Source organism: Hermetia illucens, chromosome 2 (assembly GCF_905115235.1).
Source record: "Hermetia illucens chromosome 2, iHerIll2.2.curated.20191125, whole genome shotgun sequence".
Taxonomy (NCBI): Eukaryota; Metazoa; Arthropoda; class Insecta; order Diptera; family Stratiomyidae; genus Hermetia; species Hermetia illucens.
In genome coordinates this window covers 24144397-24169253 of record NC_051850.1, presented here as the reverse complement: position 1 = coordinate 24169253, position 24857 = coordinate 24144397, and the positions used below count along the sequence as shown (strand labels likewise).

General features: G+C 43.8%; 1 protein-coding gene across 1 annotated transcript; it reads right to left on the bottom strand.

Moving 5' to 3' along the window:
- Window positions 1-4196: 4196 nt before the first annotated feature.
- On the bottom strand, window positions 4197-19896 carry LOC119648695 (probable RNA helicase armi). Its single transcript, XM_038050500.1, has 8 exons — window positions 19661-19896; window positions 19097-19594; window positions 15326-15534; window positions 10421-10852; window positions 8808-10364; window positions 5049-5687; window positions 4831-4992; window positions 4197-4579 (listed from the first exon to the last, which is right to left on the bottom strand). The coding sequence occupies exons 2-8, from the start codon at window positions 19287-19289 to the stop codon at window positions 4328-4330; spliced, it is 3444 nt and encodes a 1147-aa protein (XP_037906428.1). The 5' UTR covers window positions 19290-19594; window positions 19661-19896; the 3' UTR covers window positions 4197-4327.
- Between the last annotated feature and the right edge of the window lie 4961 nt (window positions 19897-24857).

Genomic DNA, 24857 nt, shown 5'->3' with positions numbered 1-24857 from the left:
TATCTTGTTTTATTTTTAGCACGAGGAGTTATTGGTTGTAGTGTAAATCAGGATCATGCTGTCAAATCAACTGCGCGATAGATCGAACCTAAGCATTTGTTATGTCTTTCCCTATGCAAATGGGCTGCCATCGTTCGAGGTGAGAGCGTCTGCATCCCAAGCCAAAGCAATGATTGAGTGGAGTTCCTATATTTGTTGTGAATTCAGTACGCGCAAATTTGTTATGGAGACAATGGAGATGGAGAATTATCCAGACTTCAAAAGGAACAGGGATTCCCAAAACAGACAAATTGTATTCCATGCGGGATTTTCCTAGTGTACAGGATGATGGAGTTCTGAACTTAATCAAATTGGAACTGCCACTCCTTGGACGATGATATACGAGATGTGTCTAAAAAACTCCGTCAATTGAATAATGAAAACTCAAAAACATAATGCAGTTTGGAAGTATCTTTATTAACCTTGAAAGTAGTCACCACCAAGCAAACACACTTCCAAACTGTCAGGAAGCTCTTGTTTTAGAATCATTTCTCAAATTGTTGCCACAAGCTCTTAAGCTTCTTTGTCGACCGCAAACCATGATCCCTTCAAAATCCCTGTAAGAAACAGCGGAAGAATAAAGCGCTTACAGTTTATTCAATAGCTGGCGGGATATGAAACCCAGCGAAACCAACCTCCTCGGACGCAAAAAGCTTTCTACTGGAAAGACTAAAACTCGTCGGTCATAAGAGGTGCATACATTCTGTGGTAACCACTTCAAGATACGCAGCATGCCTACCAGAAGAGAGAATCCACGGATGCTTTTCACGGTAAAATTTAAGAATGCGATATCGAAGGTGTCTTCAGTTTTGTCTCATTTGTGGCCATTTCAAATGGGGCAGGGTAGGATCAAATCGATCCGTTATCAATCAGTTGAATCCTTCGCATGTCGGAGTAGAGAAGAATACTGGTTGGACGGAAGTCTATTGAGACATAATGTCTTAGGAGCTGCCCACAGGGAAGGGCTGCCACTTCCAACTTCCGATCACAATGCGTAAGGGTGACAGACCTATGCGCCGACAAATTAGCGTACACCGATAATACGACACAGACAGGTGTTGACAAAGGCTTTGAACTTTTGAGTATCAGTGAGGGTCACTTTCCATGTACTACTTCCATTTAGCAATACAGAAAGAGTCCCCTGGCACAGAACAGTCTCAAGTTAATCTTGGTGTTGAGATAACTCTCCCCAAATCCAGAGTCATTTGGCCAACATCCATGACCCGGTAAGAGAGTAAACAGATGTCATCGGCTTAGTCAAGGTATTTGAGGAAAGATGTCATCGTCAATTGAATTTCTTCACGTCTTCCGAACAAGGCAACATAAAGAAGGTCACCGATAACAAGAAGAAATAATATCGGTAACAAGATGCAACCCTGTCGGACACCACTTTGGACGTCAAAATTCTGTGATTTTACCTCGGTGCAGCACGTGATATTTTGCGCCATCATATGTCGCTCTCATAGTTATTAGTTTCTGCGGAATGCCCCTCCTATGTAGAACACGCCAGATACACTCCCTGTTCAAACTAACGAACGATTTCTCGAAATCAATGAAGAGTAAGTGAAGCGGATGTATAAACTCCGCGCCCTGTTCCAAAGTAATCCGTACGATGTTGATGTGTTCAAGCAGGAGGATCTGGAACCAGCCTGCCCTCTTTCCTCACCGGATGTAAAACGATTAAGAATAATAGTGAAATATTCCTTCTACCGTTAACGTCCTTTACAGGACCATCGAAGTATTCGCAACAACAACACGGCGCTCACTACGTTGAACTTGCCGCGATTTCGCTTGATTCGACCGCGTTACGTCCACTATTACTCGCAGCGATTAATAGAGCCTTCAACTCCCCCCGTCCATCGATTCGCTTCCACGACTCTGCAGTCAGCCAGATCTTATTATGCTCCTTCGGGACATGACAGACGACCTGCGTAGCACTCGAGAAACGAGCATTTTTTATTGCACCCCAATGCCGATCGATATTCTCAAGCGGATTACTCAGTGTATCTGCCATCAGATCAGATAGATAGCTCTTCCACTAACGAGCGACGACTGGATCATACAATCGGTGGATATTAAACTTGGGTGGCCGCGGCTCTCCAACTCTGCGAGAAGTAGCAGATGCAATACGCAAGCGAACGTATGCCCCCATCAGATGGTGATTCCTTTCGAGGCCGGCACACAACTACTGCTAATCGCAAAATGATTGTTTGTGCGGTGGCGGTCAGTTGAAACCCAACTGATATTATGCCACCTCTGTGCTCGAGCGAGGCGGCGGATTTCCCCCCATTGTCGTTACGGTCGTCAAGACCGTGTTTCCCCATCACATGTCCAAGCAATGTCACCTTTAGGAAGCCTCCCCTAAACTGCATGTAATTGTTCATAAAAACAATCCTTGTTTTGGTTAAATAAATAAATATATCGGCAGTCCCCATTGCGCAAAGCACTTTACTATTATGATCCTCTTTTAATTTGGACCGGAATCTTGCAGTCAGAATCCTGTAAAAGTCTGGCTCCTAGGTCAAGAGAGCGCGCCTTCCAGTAGCCGTCAGAAACAACCCGACATCAGATTTACGTCCTTCACCACTCAGCTTTCGACAGTACAAAATCGCACTGCCGCAAGAGGGAGAGAAATATTCTCAGTATGTCCAGTTTATATCGTTGGAATTCTCGGTCGAGATGTGGAAAGCGAGCAATTTTATGACGGTCGATGCCATTGTCGAAGAGCGTGCAGGCTCTGTATCCAAACAATTTTCCACCAACGGCAAGGCGGCTCAGACTGCAAAAATCCGCAAACCTCTCACCGTTATTCTTCTAAGCCGCTCATGTTATTCGATGACCCATTAGGCCCTCAGTGTCATCTTTAGGAAGCTTTTCCTCGATTGCATTCAATTGCTCAAAAAGCCTTTTTCTCTTCTATAGGAAGTTTCCGTCGCTGTGCAGCACTTTATTATTGAAATGTTTCTCATTTTGGACCAGAATCTCAAAATCAGTATACTATCGTTGGAAGGCGGCGAGGCTTACGCTGATCAGCAAAGGGAAAGGCGACCCTGAGTTGCTGTCTTCATATCACCCACTACGTATACTTGACACTGCTGGGAAAGTGCTCGAAGTAGACTCGCTGGAGCGGTACGTGCTGCTGGAGACTTATACCCACGACAGTTCGGTTCTAGAGCTGGGAGGTCCACAATTGATGCTGCCATTCAAGTCGGAGATGCCGTTCATCGAGCGGAGGCACGCTTGACGTCAGAAACGCCTTTAATTTCGTAAGATAGAAGAACATTCTAGGAACATTAGACAATACTTTCCACGTGCCAAGCTATCTCTGAGGAACCGCTTCCTGCTCTATGAAACGCTTCAGTCAGAGGAGGATGGAAGTCACGTCGGAGGTAGCGCAGGGATCCATTCGAGGACCAGACCTCTTGAGCGTTTCCTATGATAGGCTACTTAAACTCGACATGCCAGAAGAATCGCACCTGGTCGGTTATGCAAATGATGTTGCGGCGCTTGTTGCTGAACACACTGCCGAACAGGCGCAAAGCAGAATTGGCATATTGATGGGACGGGTAAGCGGATAGATACTGCTCGTGGTTTCAACCTTGCACTGGAAAAATCCGAAGTAGCCATCTTGACTAAAAAAAGAATTCCGACCTCGCGTCCCGTATCATTCGGCGACTCGATAATTTAAGTCAAAAGCAACAATAAAGTACCTTGGTCTGACCCTTGACTCAAAGAAGAGCGTTTTTGAGTAAATCAAAGCAGCAGTGAACAAGGCTGCAGCTAGAGTTTTGGCTATAAGTAAATAATTGGAGGTACTACGTTTAGCAAGCGACGTCTCCTGATAAGTTCAACGCAGTCCGTCCTGCTCTACGACACAGAGGTATGGGCTGACGCTCTTGAAAAGGAGGTATATCGTAAGCGCCACGCGTAAGTACAGAGACGGTGAGCCTTGCGGATGGTGTCTGCGTACCACACTGTCTCTGAACCGGCGTGATGGTGATCCCGGTTGCCCATCTTGCTAAGGAGCGTCAAATATTCTTGCTAGAGCTCGTATCATTCATTTCGATCTACTGAGCTCATATTATCACTTTCACTTTAGTGAGAACGAGAGAAGATGAATAAAATCACTCTTGATAAAATAAATTACTTTTCTCGCATCATCTTAAAATCAAATTTATTAGAAAACATTACGTAAACTCTTTCCTGTGTTACAGATAATTTTATTCCAATTTTACATTAAAACTAATATCTCTACAAGGGGAAAAAAAGAGATGAAAATATATTCAAATCACATTAATTCACTAGGCAAATCGCAACCAGTATATGCATCATTCGATATACAGTACTTAAGGAGTCGCTCCCAACTTTTGTCCAAACGTAACAAGTGTGGATTACCGAAAATAATTAAAAGCGCACGAGACCGCGAGATTGCTACATTCAAACGCTTATCACTTCGCACAAAGCCCAAGGAATGTAAAAGATCCATTTCAATCAATGATTTACGTGAACGAACCGTTGAAATGAGGATAATATCACGTTCCTGAAATTGAAATGATTTTGAGTATGTGAAAGTTTTGGTGGATTTTTGTGGAATAATAGACTAAATAAAGACTAATTTCATAGATCTTCGAACGGCTAGGAGAATTGGCTCTTACTGAATTGGAAATACACTGAGAAAGTTTTGAAGCAAAAAAAAATATTGTTAATCATACAATTGGCAAAAGCAAAAATAAATATCATTAGTCATAAATAGCTTTTAACAATGAAGTTTATTCAGAAGGATATCCTCACCTGGCCTTGAAACTCTTCCACTGATCCAATTTTCGGAAGCATTATGTCGGCTTCTATGAAAATATTTCGAATAGCTTTCACCTGCTTCTGATAAGGAGTTATGATTCCGATATTCTTCGCATTTATATTTTTTCTATACAATTTCAAGACGAATAAGAAAATCTGAAATGATGCCTGTTAATTGTACTCCCTTTAACATACCAAACAAACTATCTTACACTTTTAGCTTCGGCGGGATTATACCAAGACGGCGAATCACTCTCTTGTTTGTTCTCCCCACGAATACCCATGAAAAACACAGCATGATTAGGTGATCGATTCTCATTCTGTGGTAAAATATCTGACAATGATCGTAAAATCTGAATTTCCTGACTTGTCTCTTCGTCAATCATTGGTCGTAGTTCTGAATCGTAGAACAGATCATTGTAAAGTTTCAAAATACTCGGCAAAGCCCGATAGTTGTAAATAAGTTTAGTGACTAATCGTGGATCGTAACCACAATCTGGAAACCGTTCGAGGTCTTTACGATAAGGCATCCTGTCTAATATCCGCTGGAGAAACGATGTATCCAGACCCTTTTCCACAGCGTACTTATTCAAAATGATTGGACCCAGTTGCAATGGATCGCCAGCCAAAATGACTTGACCATTATATTGATCTACGAGCGAGATTGGGATCATGTTTTCAGTTTCAATGCATTGTCCAGCTTCATCGATGATAATATGTGTAAAATGGTCTTTCGGGAATCCCATTTGCATTAAGCTGCCCAACGCTACACATGTGCCTATTGTTATTCGATGGCGGCCCATGTGTTTCATTTGGCATTTTAACTTTAATCCGGAGTCGGTAATAATCATCTGTGTAAGAAAAATAGAAATAAAATAAACAATTGCTTAGAAATATTCCTGTAAATAAATATATGCGGAAGGTGTGGCGCAGCAGGGTTAGCAACATTTGAATTTATTATGGGACTTGAGCGAGAGCCCACATCGTTGCGGGGTCAGTTTCGAGCTGTTTTCTGTGTGCCGCTCGTTGCAAAGACCGCGAATGGTGGCTAAACCGTGCGCCAGAAGGAGCCAGACGCAGCATCGCGAACCCGGCTTCGAATGAGCGATCGCAAGGAATTCATTTCGTGGAACGCCGCCGTCGTGGTCGTGGCCGCCACGTAGTTGAATTCTGCAGAGGACATCCCGTATCAGCGCCGACTGGAAGACGCGAAAAAATCCGTTGGTTCTTTTGTGCTCCGATGTCTAGTGCTCAAATCATTGATCAGTCCGTCACCAGCCTCTAAGAAGCGGAAGATGACTTCGACGATGTCACCGCAGGGAGCCGGAGCCGCCGACAAGGATCATCCGCATGCTCAGGAGCCCCAACCTCAAAAACGCTGTCAGTACAAGCCGCCGCAGGGAAAGAGTTTTTTAAGTTGTAAAATTTTGACATATTCCTTCCGTGTCCTAAATTTCTAGTTAAAGCATAAATAAATATAGAACCGCCACAAGAAACGGCGACGATATTCTTTTTAAAATTCTTCGTTGGAGTTCCGCTCTCGTGGTGAGTTTTTATTTTTGGTCTGCGCGTCCGCTCCGGGGTGCATCATCTCGCACCATTTAACTATTGTCATGTCTCTGAACAACAAAGACGCGGCAGACCTATCGGACCCTCAAGTGACCGCGCTCTCTGTGCGCGTCCCTCCTTTTTGGCGAAGGAACCCGGAGTTGTTGTTCGTCCATCTGGAGGTGCAATTCCAGATGTCCGGAATCACAGCAGACGCGACCAAATTTAACCACGCCATTGTAGGCCTGGATGAGGAGACCTTCCTCCTTGTGGCAGACATTGTCAAAACGACCTCCTACAATGTATGTACTCAAAACGGAGCTAATTAGGCGCCTGTCGGTAAGTGAGTCAGCTAAGCTTTGACGTTGGGCGATCGAACTCCCAGCCAATTGCTTTGCGAAATGAGGCAATTGGGTGGGAGCAAGATCGACGACGATCTGTTGAAGTCGCTCTGGCTGCGACGTCTTCCAGAGGGCACCCAGGCGGTTCTCGCGTCCGTCTCCGGACCTTTGGAGCCGCTGACAGCTGTAGCGATAAGGTGCACGCGCGCCCGACGATAGCGACTGTTCAGCAGCCTTCAGACGAAGTTGGCGAGCTGAAGCGCGAGATGGCCGCTCTTGTGGCCAGTATGGCGAAGATGAGAGCGACGCTAGACGCTCAGCGTTCGGGTAGCAGGTATTCCCACAATCTTTAAGACTTGCGGCGGCAAATTCCACGCGCATTACACCTACGGTTACAGGCAAGTGGAAGTGAGTCTTGGCTTGCGTAGGACGTTCCCGTGGCGATTCATCCTGGCGGATGTCAGCTTCCCCATTTTAGGCGCAGACTTCTTGTGTCACTATGGGTTGCTAGTGGACAGGTTCCTTATAAACTCCACAACCAAACTTAATTCGTCAGGCAGAATCTCATCTCACCCCAACAACAATGTTTCTGTACTTTTGGAGGACATTACTGATTCTCGTGTTCGGGCATTTCTCCAAAAGTTCAACCAGATTACTACCGAATGTAGTCTCTCTAAACCAGTGAACCACAATGTGCAGCACCACATTAACACCACTGTTTCCCCTATCTTCTCAAATGTGCGTCCTTTACCAGCCCAGAAGCTGGCTATTGCACGGAAAGAATTCGAGCAACTTACCCAACAGGGTATCTGCAGACCTTCAGACAGCTGCTGGTCTTCCCCACTCGATATGGTCCCTAAGCCAAACGGCGAATGGCGCTCCTGTGGGGATTATAGAAGGCTAAACGCAGAGACTGCTCCTGACCAACATCCCATTCCACTCATCCACGACTTTCATCATCTCGCAAACTACCGCAACTTTTCGACCTTGGATTTAACCAAGGCGTATCACCAAATCCCCGTAGCTCCAGAAGACATTCCAAAGACGGCAACATGCACACCCTTTGGAATCTTCGAGCTCACCCGGATGACTTTCAGGTTGTGCAATGCGGCACAAACCTTTCAAAGGTTCATTCACTCGGTTCTGCGAAACCTCGACTTTTGTTTCGTGTATTTGGATGATGTCTTGGTCGCTTCTTCCTCAGAGTCTGAGCATTTAGCCCATCTCGAGTGCATTTTTCAACGTCCCTTTGATGCCGGTTTAGTCCTAAACGTTGATAAATGCAAGTTTCTCCAGACACAGGTGAGATTCCTCGGCCACTCCATTTCTCCTGGAGGAATACAGCCCGACCGAGACAAAGTGCAAGCGTGCAAGGTTCCCACGTCCGAAAACTGTGAAGGAGTTGCGGAGGTTCTTGGGCAAGCTAAACTTCTATCGTCGTTTCTTGCCCAAGGCCGCCCAACACCAGTGCATTTTGAGCGCGTACTTGTCTGGCCCCAAAACAAAAGACACACGAAAGATCGTGTGGTCTGAAGAGGCTGTCCGCGCGTTTGACAAATCCCGTCAACAGCTGGCCGACACTATACTCTTGGCATTTCCTCTGCAAGATGCACCCCTAGCCGTTTTTGTTGATGCCTCTGACATCGCAGTAGGTGTTGCTCTTCACCAAAAGGTGAATCAAATCTGGCAGCCGTTGAGCTTTTTCTCTAAAAAAGGATATGCTGACGACCTCGTTGACACTTCAGTAAGCTCGAATAATTCGGAGGTGCGACATCGACCTTTCGAGTATTGGGAAGAAACTAAGGTCTCTATGTTCATCGGCCGCCATATCAGAGGAAAGTATACACTCGCAACGTCTGAAATAAAGTGTACCCAAACCGCAATATCAATTCAGTGGAGGAAAATTGATGTGGACGTAACGAAAGAAAGATATCAATTTGCTCTAAAAAATTTGGAGAACTGGCAAGAATGTTGTGTATGATGTCTTGTTGTGAAACCTAACCCTGACTTGTTATTTTTTTATGATTCTCCACCCTCGTGTGCTAAAAATAAGAAATTTCGACAGAATTGTATACAACTTACCCCATCTCTTGAAGTCCCTTCCATAGCAATGTCCACGGTCGCACAATATGGTTTCAAATGGTCTGGGATCAAATCCTTCTCGATGACATTCTGTGAAACTAGTCGAACAAAATCACCAGGTCTCAGTGCCTTGCATCCAATTAGACGAGTTGCAATCAAATCTGCCGAACTATTCGACGGGGTTCCGACTAACAACCGACTGTCGGGTAACAATGTCACCAACTGTAGTATTGTCTCTATTAATGTTAACGTTTTCCCAGTTCCAGGTGGACCAAATATTATATAAGGCATCGGTCGAGCTTCACCTCGCAAAATATTCTTTATAGCTTTCTTTTGAACATCATTCAAATTCTCATTGAACCACTTCACTTCAGCAGTTTCGTCCTTTATAACAAGATTGAATTTTTCATTCAAACTCACCTCCAATTGAGGGCGTTCTTGAAGATGAATTTTATTTGGGAATAGAAAGTTGGGACCCATTTGGTGGTAGGTTTTCTTGAGAGCATAGTGCTGCTTTCTGAAGGAGAAACGTGAAAAAAAGAATTCCACTCGATAGTCTTCCCCGTTGTACTTTTGCTGAAAGCCTGGGTTGAATTTGAGCAGTATCCGATCAAACAAAACTTTATGAATGACCCCTTCGTAGCATCGTTTATCCATTCCTTCCGCCCATGGATTCGACACGCGGATACTATCGCCAAGCATGAGTGAAGGACGTTTTTCCGATAAGTTGTCTATCTGCAAAACCAAATACTCCGCGTCTCGACTGAAATGTGCACGCTCTCTGTCATATTGTCGTATTTGCAGGAAATATTCAATTTCTTCCAAATGAAGTAAAGTTTGAAAGCGCACACAGTAATTTTGATACGACACACTTTCAGTCAAACAGGGATAGAAGTCCTCCACTAATTCAGTCATTTCAATCATATTCTTGGAAGTTAAGACAGCATTTCGCAGTCTCTCAGGGCACTCAAATATTCCGATCCTGTTGGCAACAAATTTTGGTTTCTCCAAAGTATGCACACCGGGAACAAAATGTGATCTTTGCGTCCAAACTTGGTGTGCGTAGCTATAGTCCTTCTTATAAAATTTATTTTGCTTCTCTTTTTGACCGTTTTTCCGCGATTGGGCAAGTTCGTCTCCTTCTCCTACTTCGATTAAAATTTCCCGAGCTATCTTGAATTTCTCGAAACTGAATAAAAATATTTCTCTACTGTATCCAAATATTTGAGATCGTGCAGTTATGCGGAACACTTTCGATTCACCTGGCTTCAACGTAAACTGTTCATTTAATTTTGGTTCAATCAAATTTAACTGCGACTGACATTTTTTGCCAAGAAAACACATTCTTTTAAGTGTACGTTCTTCATCTCCTTCGTTCTTCATTATCAGCTCACCGACTTTCTTCTCATTTAAAGTTCTAAAGCGGAATTGGAAGTTATCGGTTACAACGATTCCCCCCTTGTTCTGAAGGAGTTTCGCATCCGACTCAATTTTTACAGGTTTTTCTGTACGTTTATCCAGAAGCAATATACTTGTGCAGCGCCAAATGAACTTTCCCTGTTAAAACGTTGAATTCTTTACTCTATTCTATTAACACAAACCAATTTTCTTACCCTTTCGCTTTCAACTACTTGTACACTAACGCGATCATCCCTCTCCGGAATATAATTGGATGGAAGAATGTCGAACGAAAAGAAAAATTCATTGTTCACCAAACCCCATTGTTCGTTTTGGTACAAGGATGTGATTGTTCCCATGACTTTTTTCGAGCGTGCAGCGTGAATGGTGACTACTTCCAAAATTTCGCCAGTGGAGTCCACGAATGTTTGATCAGTTTGGACATTGCATGTCAAATACACCCGATCGCCAAGTTGTAGATTATAGTCAATGGTAACGGTGTCCAAATCTATGTCAATTTTGTCATAATCTGTGTCGACAGTTATGAAATTCTCGTTGCGACTGAAAACTTGACCTAAGAAACTGCGTTGATGCGTGTTGAAGTATTCCGGATCATCGAAGGTTTGCGGCCCTGCTTCTGCATGTTGCTGAAATATAGAAAAAGAACATTCAACGATACCTCACCAAGAAAACTATCACGAACAAGATTTTCGTAAATTTGAGGATAAATCTAATCTAGGAATTCGTTAATGGAGTGTTAGTACTCGAGGATAAGTTACCTCTCAAAAAATTTCACATACGATTCATCTTTTTCCACAAAAGCAGTTAAATTGAAGCCCCTATCCCTGTTCACCATATACGCCACGACATCCTGAACGAAAAGAATCATGACGAGAACTAAAGTCTCTTTACTTCTCCTCATTTCAGGGAAGCGATCTTGCGTGTGATTATCACTGTTGACGAACGATGCTCTCCGTAACACTCGACTTTAGGTAGAACTCCTACTCTATGACATAAATCGATGTAATTTCGATGCTGGATACCAACCTTGTGACCCCGACTTGATTACAAACCGAACGGGTGTAGCTATGAGAAAAACCGGGTGCCAGAATTTGTCTTATACATCCAAACATGCATAAATTACGGAATTACACTGGAGCTTCGTTTTGCATCTGAAACGGTTGAATTCGGTCGGACAACATAATCTACAATAGTTCACGTTGAACTGGAAAGCAGCTACTCTAAGACCACCAAGAGTGTTCCGTCCCAACTAGCGGAGAGATTCCTGTTAACACTGCGCACATTCAGGCGATCAGAATCATTAAAAAACAGACTACCTGCACATTGGGCACTAGTAAAACTACCCTGAACCTCACGCGACGGAGAATCGTAAAAGATTCTTAACACCTTTTCCGTCAAGCGTCATCCAATGCAAAAATTCTAACAACCGAAATCACATTTTTCAATAATTGGCAACGGCAATGAGTTATTCTTTAAGTCCATCTTTCTAGAGTAACTCCTCTAAGAAATATATTGCCTTCACGTCGCAGAGATTGACAGGGATATCGGCAATATACTTAGTGGACAAAATGATCGGGTATCAAGTGTCATTCAAAATTTCGCCCAGATCAAATGGACGCTGATCTTAGCACTCTTTGTTTTTAGTCGTTATTACTGTCATTTCCCGCTCTTTTTTGCAAAACAATACAAAGCCCGTTAAATTTTAATTATTAGCGAAGCACAAGACTCTTATCGACACTTTCGGAAAAAGACCAGACTCTTCTGTCAGCGATAATGCGCGCAAGAAGCGTAAGACCAACACATCTGTTGTGGCCAACGCTTTATTGTGCTCCGCACTAGGGCTTACATTCACGCGTCTCAAGGGGATTAGAACGGTGTGCCGGGAGGTGGTCAAATCCATAGGAATACAGACATGAAGGCGGGAAGGAAGAGGATGTATGCGCAAGCTGCAGCCTCTGTTCTGACTGCAGCCCCGGGGAATTTCCTCCAAGGATGGCAAAACGTCAGAGGCACAATCTACAATCCTCCGAGAATGTCTGTGGAAAAAAATGCTGAAACCTGCAACGAAGCCACGATTTAACAATCAATTATTCGCGATGGACTTCTCCATTTGGAGTTCACTGCCGAGGCTGCCTTAAAGTGACTCCAGCAGGCAATCTCGGCTTTGTGTTCCGACGGTCGTCCCAAGTTCACAATTGTGAACACTGAAGGAACGCAGAGGACATCATCCGCATGCTGGGGGAACAGAACTCGAGCATGAACTTTGGACACGAGGGTAAAGTTCATGAATGTCAGGAAGAACAAATCTACAAACGTGGAGGGTTTCAACTTGGTATTCGAACTGGACCAAAAGAGTCTGAATGTGCTCAGGGGAAGTCACCACATGGTGCCCCCTTTTTCCTAGGTAGATTGAAATTCAGTCATATCAGGAAACTGTAGAAGATTATCTCCACTTTGAAAGCGAAGAACAATAATGGTCTTCGACTCACAGAATATAGAGTGAATTGCAGCATGTTCGGTGCGCTCTCCCACAATGGAGCTGCGCACGGAGGAACGTGCATACAGTGGCGGAACCATTGTGTGGGGGTTCGCACTGGAGAAGGGTCTACAGAATGAATCCTACCTGCTAAAAATTTCTCCTACACCTTCCAAGGAACAGGCGGAAGAAGACAAGCTTGAAACGTGGCTTGATGCCAGTTCAAGTGATCGAATCTATGCAAACCCGATACCGTAAACCAGTCAAGGTGCTAAGTGGAAAACAGACAAATGTTCTGTCGGATGAGATGAGACTGGTACCTCGAAGTGCAGCTTTCCTCAGTCAAATCAAACACTAGGGGATCGAGTTTCTGGCGGTACAGTGTGGGAGAAACCCCGTCACACGCGGACTGTGGCATACGCTTCAAACTGTTTTCCATAATTCATTAGACTAAGTTTATGTCGAAAAACATAAAGATTGGTCAAATAAACCAGCAGCATGCCAAAGCCTCCTGCTATCTGCTGGCAGCGAGACTGACAAAACTACAGGACCTCGCGTACATTTTTCTGGTGCAAGAGCCGTGGGTTCGATTTAATAGAATCTGTGGCATTGGATCAATAAAGGGGGCTAGGATCTTCTACGATGAAAGATATATAAGACCGAGAGCCTGTGTCCTGATGTCAAGACGATTAGAGGCAACCATGCTGAGACAATTCTGTTCCCAGGACTTAGTTACGAGCATCGTACAATATTAGATAAATGGCGAGACGAAAAACATCATAGTTGCCTCCGCTTATTTACCCTATGATTTTTTGTATCCTCCGCCGGCACAGTAGCTCAGGGATCTGTTGGCGTATGCAGAATCAAGTGGTCTTGAATTCTTAATAGGTTGCGATGCGAATGTTTGTTGGGGCAGCAGCAAATGCAATCCAAGAAGAGAGAAGCTATTTGATTTCATCACTTCAGCTGGTCTTATGACTGCAAACGTAGGGTGCGCCTCTACGTTCATGGAACCGAGAAGAAGTGAAGTAATTGACCTAACAATCTGTACCTCAAAAGTGTTAGAGTTGATTACACACTGGCGAGTGTTAGATTAGGTCTCACTGTCAAATCACCGATACCTAGAATTCAATCTGACTATTGCGGACGAACAGTCTGCATTCCAAAACGGAATCCTAACCTAACATCCTAACATGCTTCACATCCACTAACGGAAATCCTGCGATACGTTAGGGAATCCGGAATATTCCGTTAGATGAGGGTGGCGAGTATAATCGGCCAACATGGCCTAAGTGCTCAGAAGCTGTACCTTCTCCTCCACCACACACACATATGCATTATGAGCTACACCAAATGCACGCCAAGAGACCTTGCGAGCTCATCTGCTATCCAACGGCGTTAATGAATAGGGACCATACAGAAACTGTCAGGACTGCATTTACTTACTTACCAGTCGCCATTGGATGATCTCTTTCCACGACACTGAATCTGGTAAAAGGATAATGCATCAAATACAGACATAGTGCCAGCACTGGAACAAGTCAACAACAGATCTTAGGAGCGACTTTATTTTTTCTCTAAGAAATTCGAGCCATCTTCCGCCCGCAGTATTGTTCCATATATATGGTGGAATTATCGTCACGAATCATAAAACAATGGTCCACCACTTCACAAGCCACCCAATTGGAATACATAAACCAATTTACCACTAAAATATTCCATATTTTGGGAGATGAAACTGTTGCAGCTGATTCTTTATCAGGTTTACCCAATTTGGTCAGGCCCATTGCTAATATTCAATTATAACGACCAAGACGACGAGGAACTTCAGGAATCCGTCAGAGAAAGAGAGAGACGGAACAAATATGAGCTCCAGAGTTGCTTCGGTTTCTTCAGCTGAACAACACAATCACCATTACATATTGTGAATCATGTCAGTGGAGAACATGATTCGACCTTACATTCCACGGCTTTTGCAGAAAGCTTTTGACATGACATGCTTGCTTTTGCTCCCAAATAGACGAGAAAGATGAAGGACGACAGTTTGTCTTGGCCAAAAATGACGAAGCATTATCATAGACTGAATATGTACTGCCTGGTGCGTCATTACGTTCATTTAAAGCACGAGCACTTCACTATTCCAGACAAACACTTCGACTACAGTCTCCTAAGTATGGTCGGAACGTTACCAATTTCAATAGTGCATTCGGATGATGACCAATCGAAGTAAAGATTGTTGCTAATGGTGTGCTGCAACAAGACCCACATCACCCGTCAAATGAAATGATTATTGAGTAAACTTGACGATCATTTGCCACAGGACGCAGCAATTAGTCGATAGTTCTATAATCGTTTTGCCTGGCCTACGAACTTGCCTGAAAGGAGACATCAATCTCTCAATCCCTGCTAACTTTCCCAATGAATTTTTTCATAGAAAAACTCAGGAACACTTGCACCAACGAAGACCGAAGCTGTCGGCTCATCAAAAAGCCAACAATTTCGTGCATGGAAAAGGTCAGGAAACCTTTCAAGACCTAAATCAAAAACCATTCCCTCCTATGGAAATCTAAGCGAATTATCCGCATCAACTAATTCTGAAAGCTAAAGCTGAAAGTTGAATTACCTGTTCATTATCGGCGTTGACATCCCAATAATCGTTGAGGATTCGTTCTATACGAACAATTTTAATATAATCACTGTCAGCGGCTTGATATCCCAAGTACTGCACACAGAATCCTACTCGCAATTCGGAAACATTTTTGGCTGCACTCATATCAAACAGAAGAGTTTTATCGATGATCCCATGGTCACTCTGCAACGATGTTATCGTACCTTGAAGAAAATTGAAGAGAAATGATTCAATTATTTTAGTTCTTTTGGATTTTCTGTTTCATTCAGGTTGATTTGAGAATTATCAAGTCCAAACATTGCGATGCAGAAAGTAACGTCAAATAAAAATGCAACGGAAAACCAAAAATGCTTCTTTTTCTTCAGCCTTTCTCTCCTTCACAAGCGGGATCGACTTGCCGTAATCGGTTTCGCCATTTGGTTCTATCAAATGCCTGATCTAGACCCAATTAAGAAGCTTTTAAATCCCCATTCAGCGTATCAAGTCGCCGTTGTTTCGGCCGGCCTTTTGGTCGCTTGCCATCGACTTCGATGTTCAGACCAATCTTTGCAAGTGAATTCTCGTTAGCGCGAATTACATGACCATACCATCGAAGACGCGTCTCTCGCAGTTTTCCCATAATCGATGCGACCCTATATCGATCGCGAATATCCTCATTTCGGATGTGATCAAAACGTGTCACGCCACTATTCCAATGTAACATTTTCGTCTCCATTATCGCAAGACGCCGCTCATTGTCTTTTATAGTCGGCCGACGCTCAGAACGGTAGAGAGCGACAGGGCGGACGACATTGCAGTAAATTTTAGATTTGAGACGTTCGTTGATACGTCGGTAGAAAAGAATACTAGTTGTGAAATGCCATTTCAACCAGGTTGCGTTAATGCGAGAAGCAATTTTATAACGCAGCTTTCCGTTGGCTGATAACATCCCCCCGCTCAGTTCTGGGCAGGTCGCTGACAATAATTGTGCCTGTTTTATGAAAATCGATCGTCAAAAACTCAGTTTTATTCAGATTCAATCTGAGACCGTGTTGCATGAGGCGATCATTCCATTTTTGAGCAAGTTGCGCGAGATTTTTTTTGCCATTAGACGCTATGAAAACATCTGCATAAAGCAGTGTATAGAGCGCTGGACGTTGGATGTCCCGCGTGACAGTGTCCATAGAAAGAACAAAGAGGAATGGTGAGAGGGCGCTTCCTTGATGAATACGAACAGAGACACGAAGCGGTTTTGATACACCTGTCATACTTCGAACTTTACTTTTCGGATCGTGGTAGAGCAGCCAAGTGCATGGCTTAACATTCATACTGGTGGATGCAAGACCTATCTAAATCTCTACCGAACTAAAGAGTACGGCACCCGTGTTGGAACGCAAAACCACGCCGAGGCCCGAAGGTCTCTTCTCGCTTGAGCATAACCAACAATCCCCATGAAGCTCCCATTAGGGGGCCAACCGCAAATGTCCGAGCTGTCCTCATATATAACGGGAGTTCACCCGAAGTATGAGAGTCCAGGGGCTATCTCGGTTCCCATGGTACCAGTATACCCATGGTGAGGTTTCGTGACCAATTTGCCACTTCAGGTAAGTCCCCGTGTAGACTCGGGTCTGATCGCCCTGATTACGCCTTTGGAGCATTCACCGACTGCTTCACGGCCGGCAAGCCAAAGTGAGTGCAGCGTCTCCCGGTGCCACCACTATGGAAGTTCTCTTCGGCCACTTTGTTTTTGGTTTGGCCAACAGGGTTGCCGCCGTCTTCCTCACCGCCACCTCTGAGCACCAGTTGCACTGACAGGTGGAACTGGTCCAAATGTCGGCAATGATTGTAGAAGTGGAGGATGAGCAAATTCTTCAGTTGAAATCTGCTCGAAGTATTCTCGTCATCTATCCGTTGCGACTCGACGGTTAGTAAGCAAAGTACGGTTTCTGTCATCAACCCAACAGAAATGTTCGATATCCTGTGTGCGTTCGATATGGCTTTTGGCAAGTCGATACAGATTTCTCTCGCCATCCCGAGTGTCCAGTTTATCGTAAAGATTTTTGGAATGGGCCGCTGAGGTGGCAGCGATCGTTTTCTTTGCTTCCCGGTTGGCATTCTTATAAATTTGCCAATTAGCAGGCGTTTTATCTTCGAGAAATTGGTGGTAGAGGCGTTTCTTTTCACGGACCTTCATTTCAACATCACCATTCCAAAGCCAAGTATCTCGGCTGATGTACCGCTTACTTGGCTTGGTGACCCCGAGGGTAGTAGAGGCCACTTTGTGGATCGTGTCTTTCATTTGGTTCCACGGTTCTTCCACATTCGTAATGGTTGGTAATCGCGTTCTTCTCAAGAATTCACGACCATTTTATGCGTGGCGGGCCAGTGCGTTCAGCTGATATAATGATGAGCTTCATCAGCCGATTATCAAATCGTTCGACTTCTTTAATGGTATCAAGGAAACCCCCTGAGATGGCAATGCTAACACCATAATTAGTGTGTCAGCTACCAAAATAGAGAAGTTTATAACTATTTTTACCGCGTTCGCGTTCAATGTCGCAGCTTTTGGAACCAGACCATCGGGTTTCTTGCAGAGCACAGATATCAATGCGCCTTTTCCGAACGGCTCTTGTAGGTTCCTCGGTCTTTCCAGTTAGGGTACCAACATTTAGCGTGCAGACACATATTCGTTTTGTTGCTTTTGTTCGGACTAACTTGCTTACGTCCTGACGTCGTCCATGCGTCAAGAAGCCTTGCCCATTTCTCGACAAGACCGGGGCCCGCATTTTTCCGAGGCTTATGACTCAATCCGATCATCTTTTTTTTAACAAAATTGTATGCATTTTCTTGGTCGGTCTATCGCGGGACCTGTCACCAAGAGAGATCAGGTAGGAATTGGCATGGTGGAATAACTAAAACTATACTCTATTTAGTAGTAGTATAGTACATTGCCTGTTCACATCAATCTCGACAAATGAATTCCCGTTGACGCGAATTACATGACCATACCGTCGAAGACGCATCTCTCGCAATTTTCCCACGATCGGTGCAACCCTACATCGATCGGGAATATCCTCATTTCCGATGTGATCAAAGCATATTACACCACTAGTTCAACGCAATATCTTTGTGTCCATTACCGCAAGACGCCGTTCATTGCCTTTTATAGTCGGCCAACACTAAGAACCATAGAGAGCGAGAGGATGGACGACATTGCGGTAAATTTTAAATTTGAGACGTTCTTTGATGCGTCCATCACACAAAATACCAGTTGTGGAACGGATCTTCATCCAAGTTGCGCTAATGCGTAAAACAATTTCATAAAGCGGTTCCCCATTGGCTGATAGCATTGCTGAGTTCTGGGGAGGTCAATGCCGCTGCCAGCGATTGTGTCTTTTTCATGGGGACCGGTCGTCAAAAATTCAGTTTTATTCAGATTCTATCTGAGAATGTGTAGCATGAAGTGATCATTCCATTTTTGGATCCATTGGACAAGTGGCTCGAGATCATCACATCATCTGCATAAAGTAATATATAGTGCGCTAGACATTAGATGTTCCGCGTGACAGTGTTCATAACAAGAAAGGGGGGTGGTGAGAAGACGCCTCCTTGATGAACACCGAGCACACGTTGATGGAAAAGATAGTTTCGCTTCGAACACGGTGAGAGAAAGAGTCTGAAAATACCCGTCGGCATGCCCAAGCGCCTTAACCAAATCCCAAACAAAATCCGAAGCACCTTAAAACATATGACAAGCTATTAACTCGTTATAAACTTTTAGCCTACCTTGTTTTCTGAAGCAATTTTTCTCCGTAAGTTCTTCCTTCTTCGCTGACTGCTCGGGCTTAGTCCCAACCAATTTCTCCTTCCGCTCCTCATCCTCCAATTCCAATAGAACCGCTTCCAACTTCTTCTCACACTCCTTCCGCTCATTTGCGTAACTAAAGTAGGTGAAAATTTTCGATACAATTGAAAACATTTTGTCGTCGTTGCGATTGCGTCAAATAATTCAAAAGTGCATAAGTAAAACTAGAACGGATGTGCTTTGGTTTACGATGAAAGACGGTAGTGCACGGTTTAAGGCTGTCCCACGCGCTTCTCTACCGGCTCATATTGCCACTCAGTTTCCTTGATGAAGTGCAGGAACTCCTTGCGCATCAAAACGATGCGTTTGGCGTGATTCTCGTTCTGCAGGCCCTTCGCTCCTACTTCTGCGAACGCGCTGAACTTAAATCGAGAAAAGGTCTTGTCACAGTTCTCAGCAAAAGCTGGAGTTGCCTTGTACTGCAAGAGGAGTTAGAAGCAAAGTCAGTTTACTCGGAGGACATTGCAGAACGCAATAGGTCTAACCTCAAACTCCTCGATTATTGTCTCTGGGGCCGTGCTGCGTTCACCACTGTTGGACATTATGCCCGATGATGGACTCTAGGTAATGTAACTTAGTTTTCCGCATACACTAAACCGCCTAGTGTGCTCGGTAACTCCTTTCCCCACGAAATACAACTTTTTTCCTTCACCAGACAAGCAATTGACAGATCCCTACCGGTGCCGCGGAATTTCAGAGAGAATGCGAAAACAGACGAGTGAAAACAACAAACGGCGAAAAGAAAGCCCGGCGAATTCGCAAATGAAAATTTGCGCGTTCTGGATAAACGCCTAAATTTGCAGAATGTGGGTGGATCAAGGCTATTGTGATTTGAATTCAGAAAACGCTCGTTACGGACTTTATTAAGATTCTGGATAAATATTCATGAAAGTACAGAGCAGTTCCAGATATTCCCATAGTAAATAAAGTGAGGAAATCCTTTACATATGATTAGGAATTACTCAACCGTTGAGAAAGGTTTTAGGGCAATTTTAATAAAGTGGGTGATATTGACTTTTGAAGATGAATAATATGATACCATTATCACCGTATGGTAAGTGCATAGTTGATATATATTATGCAGAAGCACGTGACACGGAAAAATCCAGACACCGGATGAAAATAATACGTCTTCACGCTCCAGCGACATTTTAACGACTCATGAACAATATATTGAGAGACTACATAAATAAAAACTGTGCTATATATCTACAACTCCAGCACAGTGGAGCAAGCAGAATAGCTTCCAGCTGGTTATCAACGCTCCTCCCTAGCCAGGAAGTCCAGTTCGCTCGCTGCTTGACGAAGCTGTGCTACGGTGCTAAGACGTTGTCTGACAAAAGCTCTCCTTAGCGAAATGCTCATCCCTGCTCCCAGAAAGTTGAGCAGTTCGTCGTTGGTTAGAGGCGTGGATAGGTGGTCCTCCAACTGCAAAATGACGTAGAGATACTCGTCGAAAGGCTCGCCCTCTACCTAAAACCGTCTGCTCATTAGCCTCCAGATATCCCCATCGGAGGCAGGCTAACCAAACCGTTCTAGCAGTTGCACAACAGGTTTCAGGGCAGAGGACCATCTTTCCACTGACAATGCCAGCAATGCCAATACTATTCCAGTCCAGGTTCTGTTAACAATAGGTGGAGATACCGACTCAGGCAGGGAAACTGCCTGTCAGCATTGCCACCCAATCCAAGAAACTGCCTATCGGCATCGATCCAGATGCTCCCGAGAGCTACAGGTCCAATCCGGACACAATCTTAGTTACGCGGTCGTCCGGATAATTACATCCTCTGGAGAATCTGTTCAGGTCGGAAATTGGTCTTCGAAACGAGCTCGCAGAGTAGAGGAATTACAGTACAACCGGGGACCCGGCGAGTCATCATTTGATACGATCGCCGAAGAGCGAATCGTGCAGTGCTCCGGTGGGAACCTAAGCTCCCGGATTTCCTCCCGTAGCTACTCAATCTGCTGGACGAGCGAAGAGAATCGTTCTGTGTATAGGTTACATCCGGTATTTATTTGCCGAGAGGGAATAAGGGGTCTTTGCTGGTAGATCAGCTGAGGGCGCTGAAAAGGCGGCTCCTGCTTCCTTTCCAATCTTATGTCGAGCGGCCATTTGCGCTATGCTAATTTTGGGCACAGCTGTGGCCGGTTCCGACTCCACCTCCTCATCAGCCTCCAACTGTAGGCAGACAGAGGCATTTTTAAAAGCCATATTGAGATTACAGTACAATTTGATTCACAATTTCATGTTCTTTATGTTCCTTCCAAACTCCCAGAAAACGCCGGTCAACATAAAAAAAATCTCCCATGAAGAAGACAGTCGACGGCCACTCGCCGACCAAGTAGACAAATCACTCAAAGCTGTTTAGGAAAACAAAAGGATAATGTTGGGAAACACTACGTTTCGTGAGAAATCTTGTCGGAATAGCAGACCCAAGTCCCTCCCAGTCTATAGACGGAGTGACGGCACAGCCATTCTTTCAACTTATACTAGTCCCAAGCCCTGATGGTGACCAAACACCCACAAAGTCAATAAACACCACATTGAAATTTACTTTAAATAATTGTTGGGTCAATAATTTGAGCTAATTCCTCGGCAAACATTTAGAAGGTGGAGCTCCTGAGTTTCGGATGCGCAAGTGAATGGATAACGTCCATTTTACTTCTTTATATATCCTCCACTCAGGCATCTTGGCAATAGTTTCAACCAACTCTGTAACGTACGCAACAACTGTATTCCCACTTTGGGCGCCAAGTCTGTTACGTACGCAACAGAGTCCAAAATTTTGTGCGTAAACGCATTCACCTATCCTACTTACAAACAAATTGGAATACCAGAAGCTGGCGCTTCAGATGTAATGATTTTATGTGAGTTTAAGTTTCTACTCACATTTTTCCATTCGTATATTCGTATTCGTATTTTTTTAAACTACAAGAAATACGTACATATTGCAGCTGTAGATATTATGATCACCCTAAACAAACAAACATTGCCTGTTACTGAATACTATGCTTATATCTCTTCTTTTTCTTCAACCTTTCTCCCATTCACAAGCGGGGTCGGCTCGTCGTGATCAATTTCGCCATTTAGCTCTATCAAATGCCTGATCTGGATGGAATCGCGAAGCTTTTAAATCCCCATCCAGCATATCAAGCCACCGTTCTTTCACCGGCCTTTTGGTCGTTTACCATTAACTTCGATGTTCAGACCAATCTTTGCAAGTGAATTCTCGTTAGCGCGAATTACATGACCATACCATCGAAGACGCGTCTCTCGCAGTTTTCCCATAATCGATGCGACCCTATATCGATCGCGAATATCCTCATTTCGGATGTGATCAAAACGTGTCACGCCACTATTCCAATGTAACATTTTCGTCTCCATTATCGCAAGACGCCGCTCATTGTCTTTTATAGTCGGCCAACATTCAGAACCATAGAGAGCGACAGGACGGACGACATTGCGGTAAATTTTAGATTTGAGACGTTCGTTAATACGTCGATCACAAAGAGCACCAGTTGGGTAACGCCACTTCATCTAGGTTATATAATTGATCGTACATATATTTCCGATTTACTTCGTGCACAAAGCATACATATGTGCATATCAAGTACGTATATTGAATACCGCTGGTTTAATGTAGAAATATGTCTATCTGAATTAGGCACTACCCCAAAGCTTCATTTACATATACATAACATAGTATAGCCATTAGTTCTGTCAGTGAAACAAATCTTTATTTCTCACTTTCTCAGTTATAAACCAAATCAATCGAAAAGTAGACCATTAGAAAAGGGAAACATAGCGCTTTCAAACGAACAATAATTTATTCAAAGGAGCTATGCAGGCCCGAAGTCTGTGAGGTCATGCATCGATCGCTTCACGCACGGTATCAAGCGGCATTTCTCGAGCTGCACGCAGGATGCTGGCCTTCAAACTCTCTAAATTGGTGTAAGTTCGATCGCAAGCAGTCTCCTCTAACTTAGCTCAAAGGCTGTAGTTCAGACGATTCAAATTTGGGCTGCCTGAGGCCCATTCATCCGCGGTTATGAAGTCAGGAACATGCACCGCTAACCACTGCTGAATAATTTAGGCTTTGTGAGCGGAGGCTGAGTCCTACTTGAAGCACCACGGCTTTCCAGCGGATAAAGATTCACTCAATGGCTTGACAACATCCTTTAAAATCCTTTCTTACATGCTCGCATTGGTTTTGACGCCGGCCTCGCAGAAATGAATATCAGTTACTCCGTGCTATGAGACGCCCCCCTCCTCCGCATCATATCATGGCAGAAGTCGGATATTAACGACTTTGGACTCGCAGAGCATTTTCTTTGGCTTGATAACAATTAAGAGCATATACTCGATCACTTTTTTTCATCAGAAAATAAAATTTTGCGATATTTTTTACCAGAAAATCGTTGCAAAAGAGCAGCACATCTAGGTCGCCGTATTTTCTTCAGTTTTGGCGTTAACAAATGACTAACGCACCGCTAGTACGCACCTAGATTGAGATCTTCTCGTAAAATACGACTAATACTTCGAGTTGAAACGCACATTTCTGCTGACATTCATTGCTGCTTGCGGAGAGGATTGCGACGAACATGCTCACGCACAGTATGCACGACATTCTGGTCACGTACGGAGCACGGACGCCCCTCCTGCGGCCTGTCAATCACATCAGCTGCTTCGCGGTATCGAGCTAATGCCCTAAAAATGAAACGTTCGTTTACTAACAGCTTTTTTTTTTTTAACAAACTATGAATCTTGTGTAAGTGCCAAATTGTATAGTTCTAGCATAAGAGGGTTTCCGGGAAAAATTTCTAAAATATGCTAATTTACTATTATTAACTTCATTTGTGCTGATATCGGAATGGGATATATTTTGAGACCTAGATTTCGGTTAGATGTAATTTTTTTAAGATTTTTCGGTTGAATAAGTTTTGAGAACGGGACTTGTAACACTTTTTGGGGGTCATATTTTGAGTCATCACTCTCCTACGCTTCACCCGATATCAAATATGGGACCAGCATTCTGCATCCTCCATTCACATATATAAGGAGCCCACCCCCCCCCCCCCCCACCAAAACTTAACATAAAATGCCGCCACTGTGGCAGACAGACAGACATCTAATCGATTCTAATAAGGGTTTGTTTCACACAAAACCTTAAAAAGGATTCGATAACGGACAACGAAATCCAGAAGCTGACATTCAAGTAATCCCGTCCGCAATTATATCTTCTCTCGAATTTGAAGGGTTATAGTCAAAATTATCTGAATCACTCTCCTACCCTTACTGGAAGCTGTCGCACAATTCTATATCAATGATCAGTGAAATTTCTCACAAAAAAGATTTAGTATTTCAATCTTACAAATTAATCGCGTTCTCCAGGAAGAGGGGGATTTTATTGAATGTTGATTAGATTACTTGCCTGTTTTTCCCCGAATTTTTTTGACCGTTAGCAATCCAGAACTCTTGGGGGTTTTTTGATCTGTCCTGAAATCACAATTCGCATCAAATCAGACAACATCGTGGTGTCGTTCGTCCATCGTAAGACTTATAGATGTCCTTCATAAAACCAAAAATTATTCTAATGACGCGAAATGTATATACACCTCGATTTTCCTTCCTCTGGGAATAATTTTATTTTAGTTATTGTTCGTATTACATAAGTAATGAAT

Excerpts from the sequence above, each read along its gene's own strand:
- LOC119648695 (XM_038050500.1), bottom strand. The coding sequence starts at position 19,289 with ATGTTTTCAATTGTATCGAAAATTTTCACCTACTTTAGTTACGCAAAT. Across the intron at positions 10,853-15,325 it reads TCAACGCCGATAATGAACAG|CAACATGCAGAAGCAGGGCC; the intron begins GTAATTCAACTT and ends TCTATATTTCAG. Across the intron at positions 4,993-5,048 it reads ATCCCGCCGAAGCTAAAAGT|ATTTTCTTATTCGTCTTGAA; the intron begins GTAAGATAGTTT and ends GCATCATTTCAG.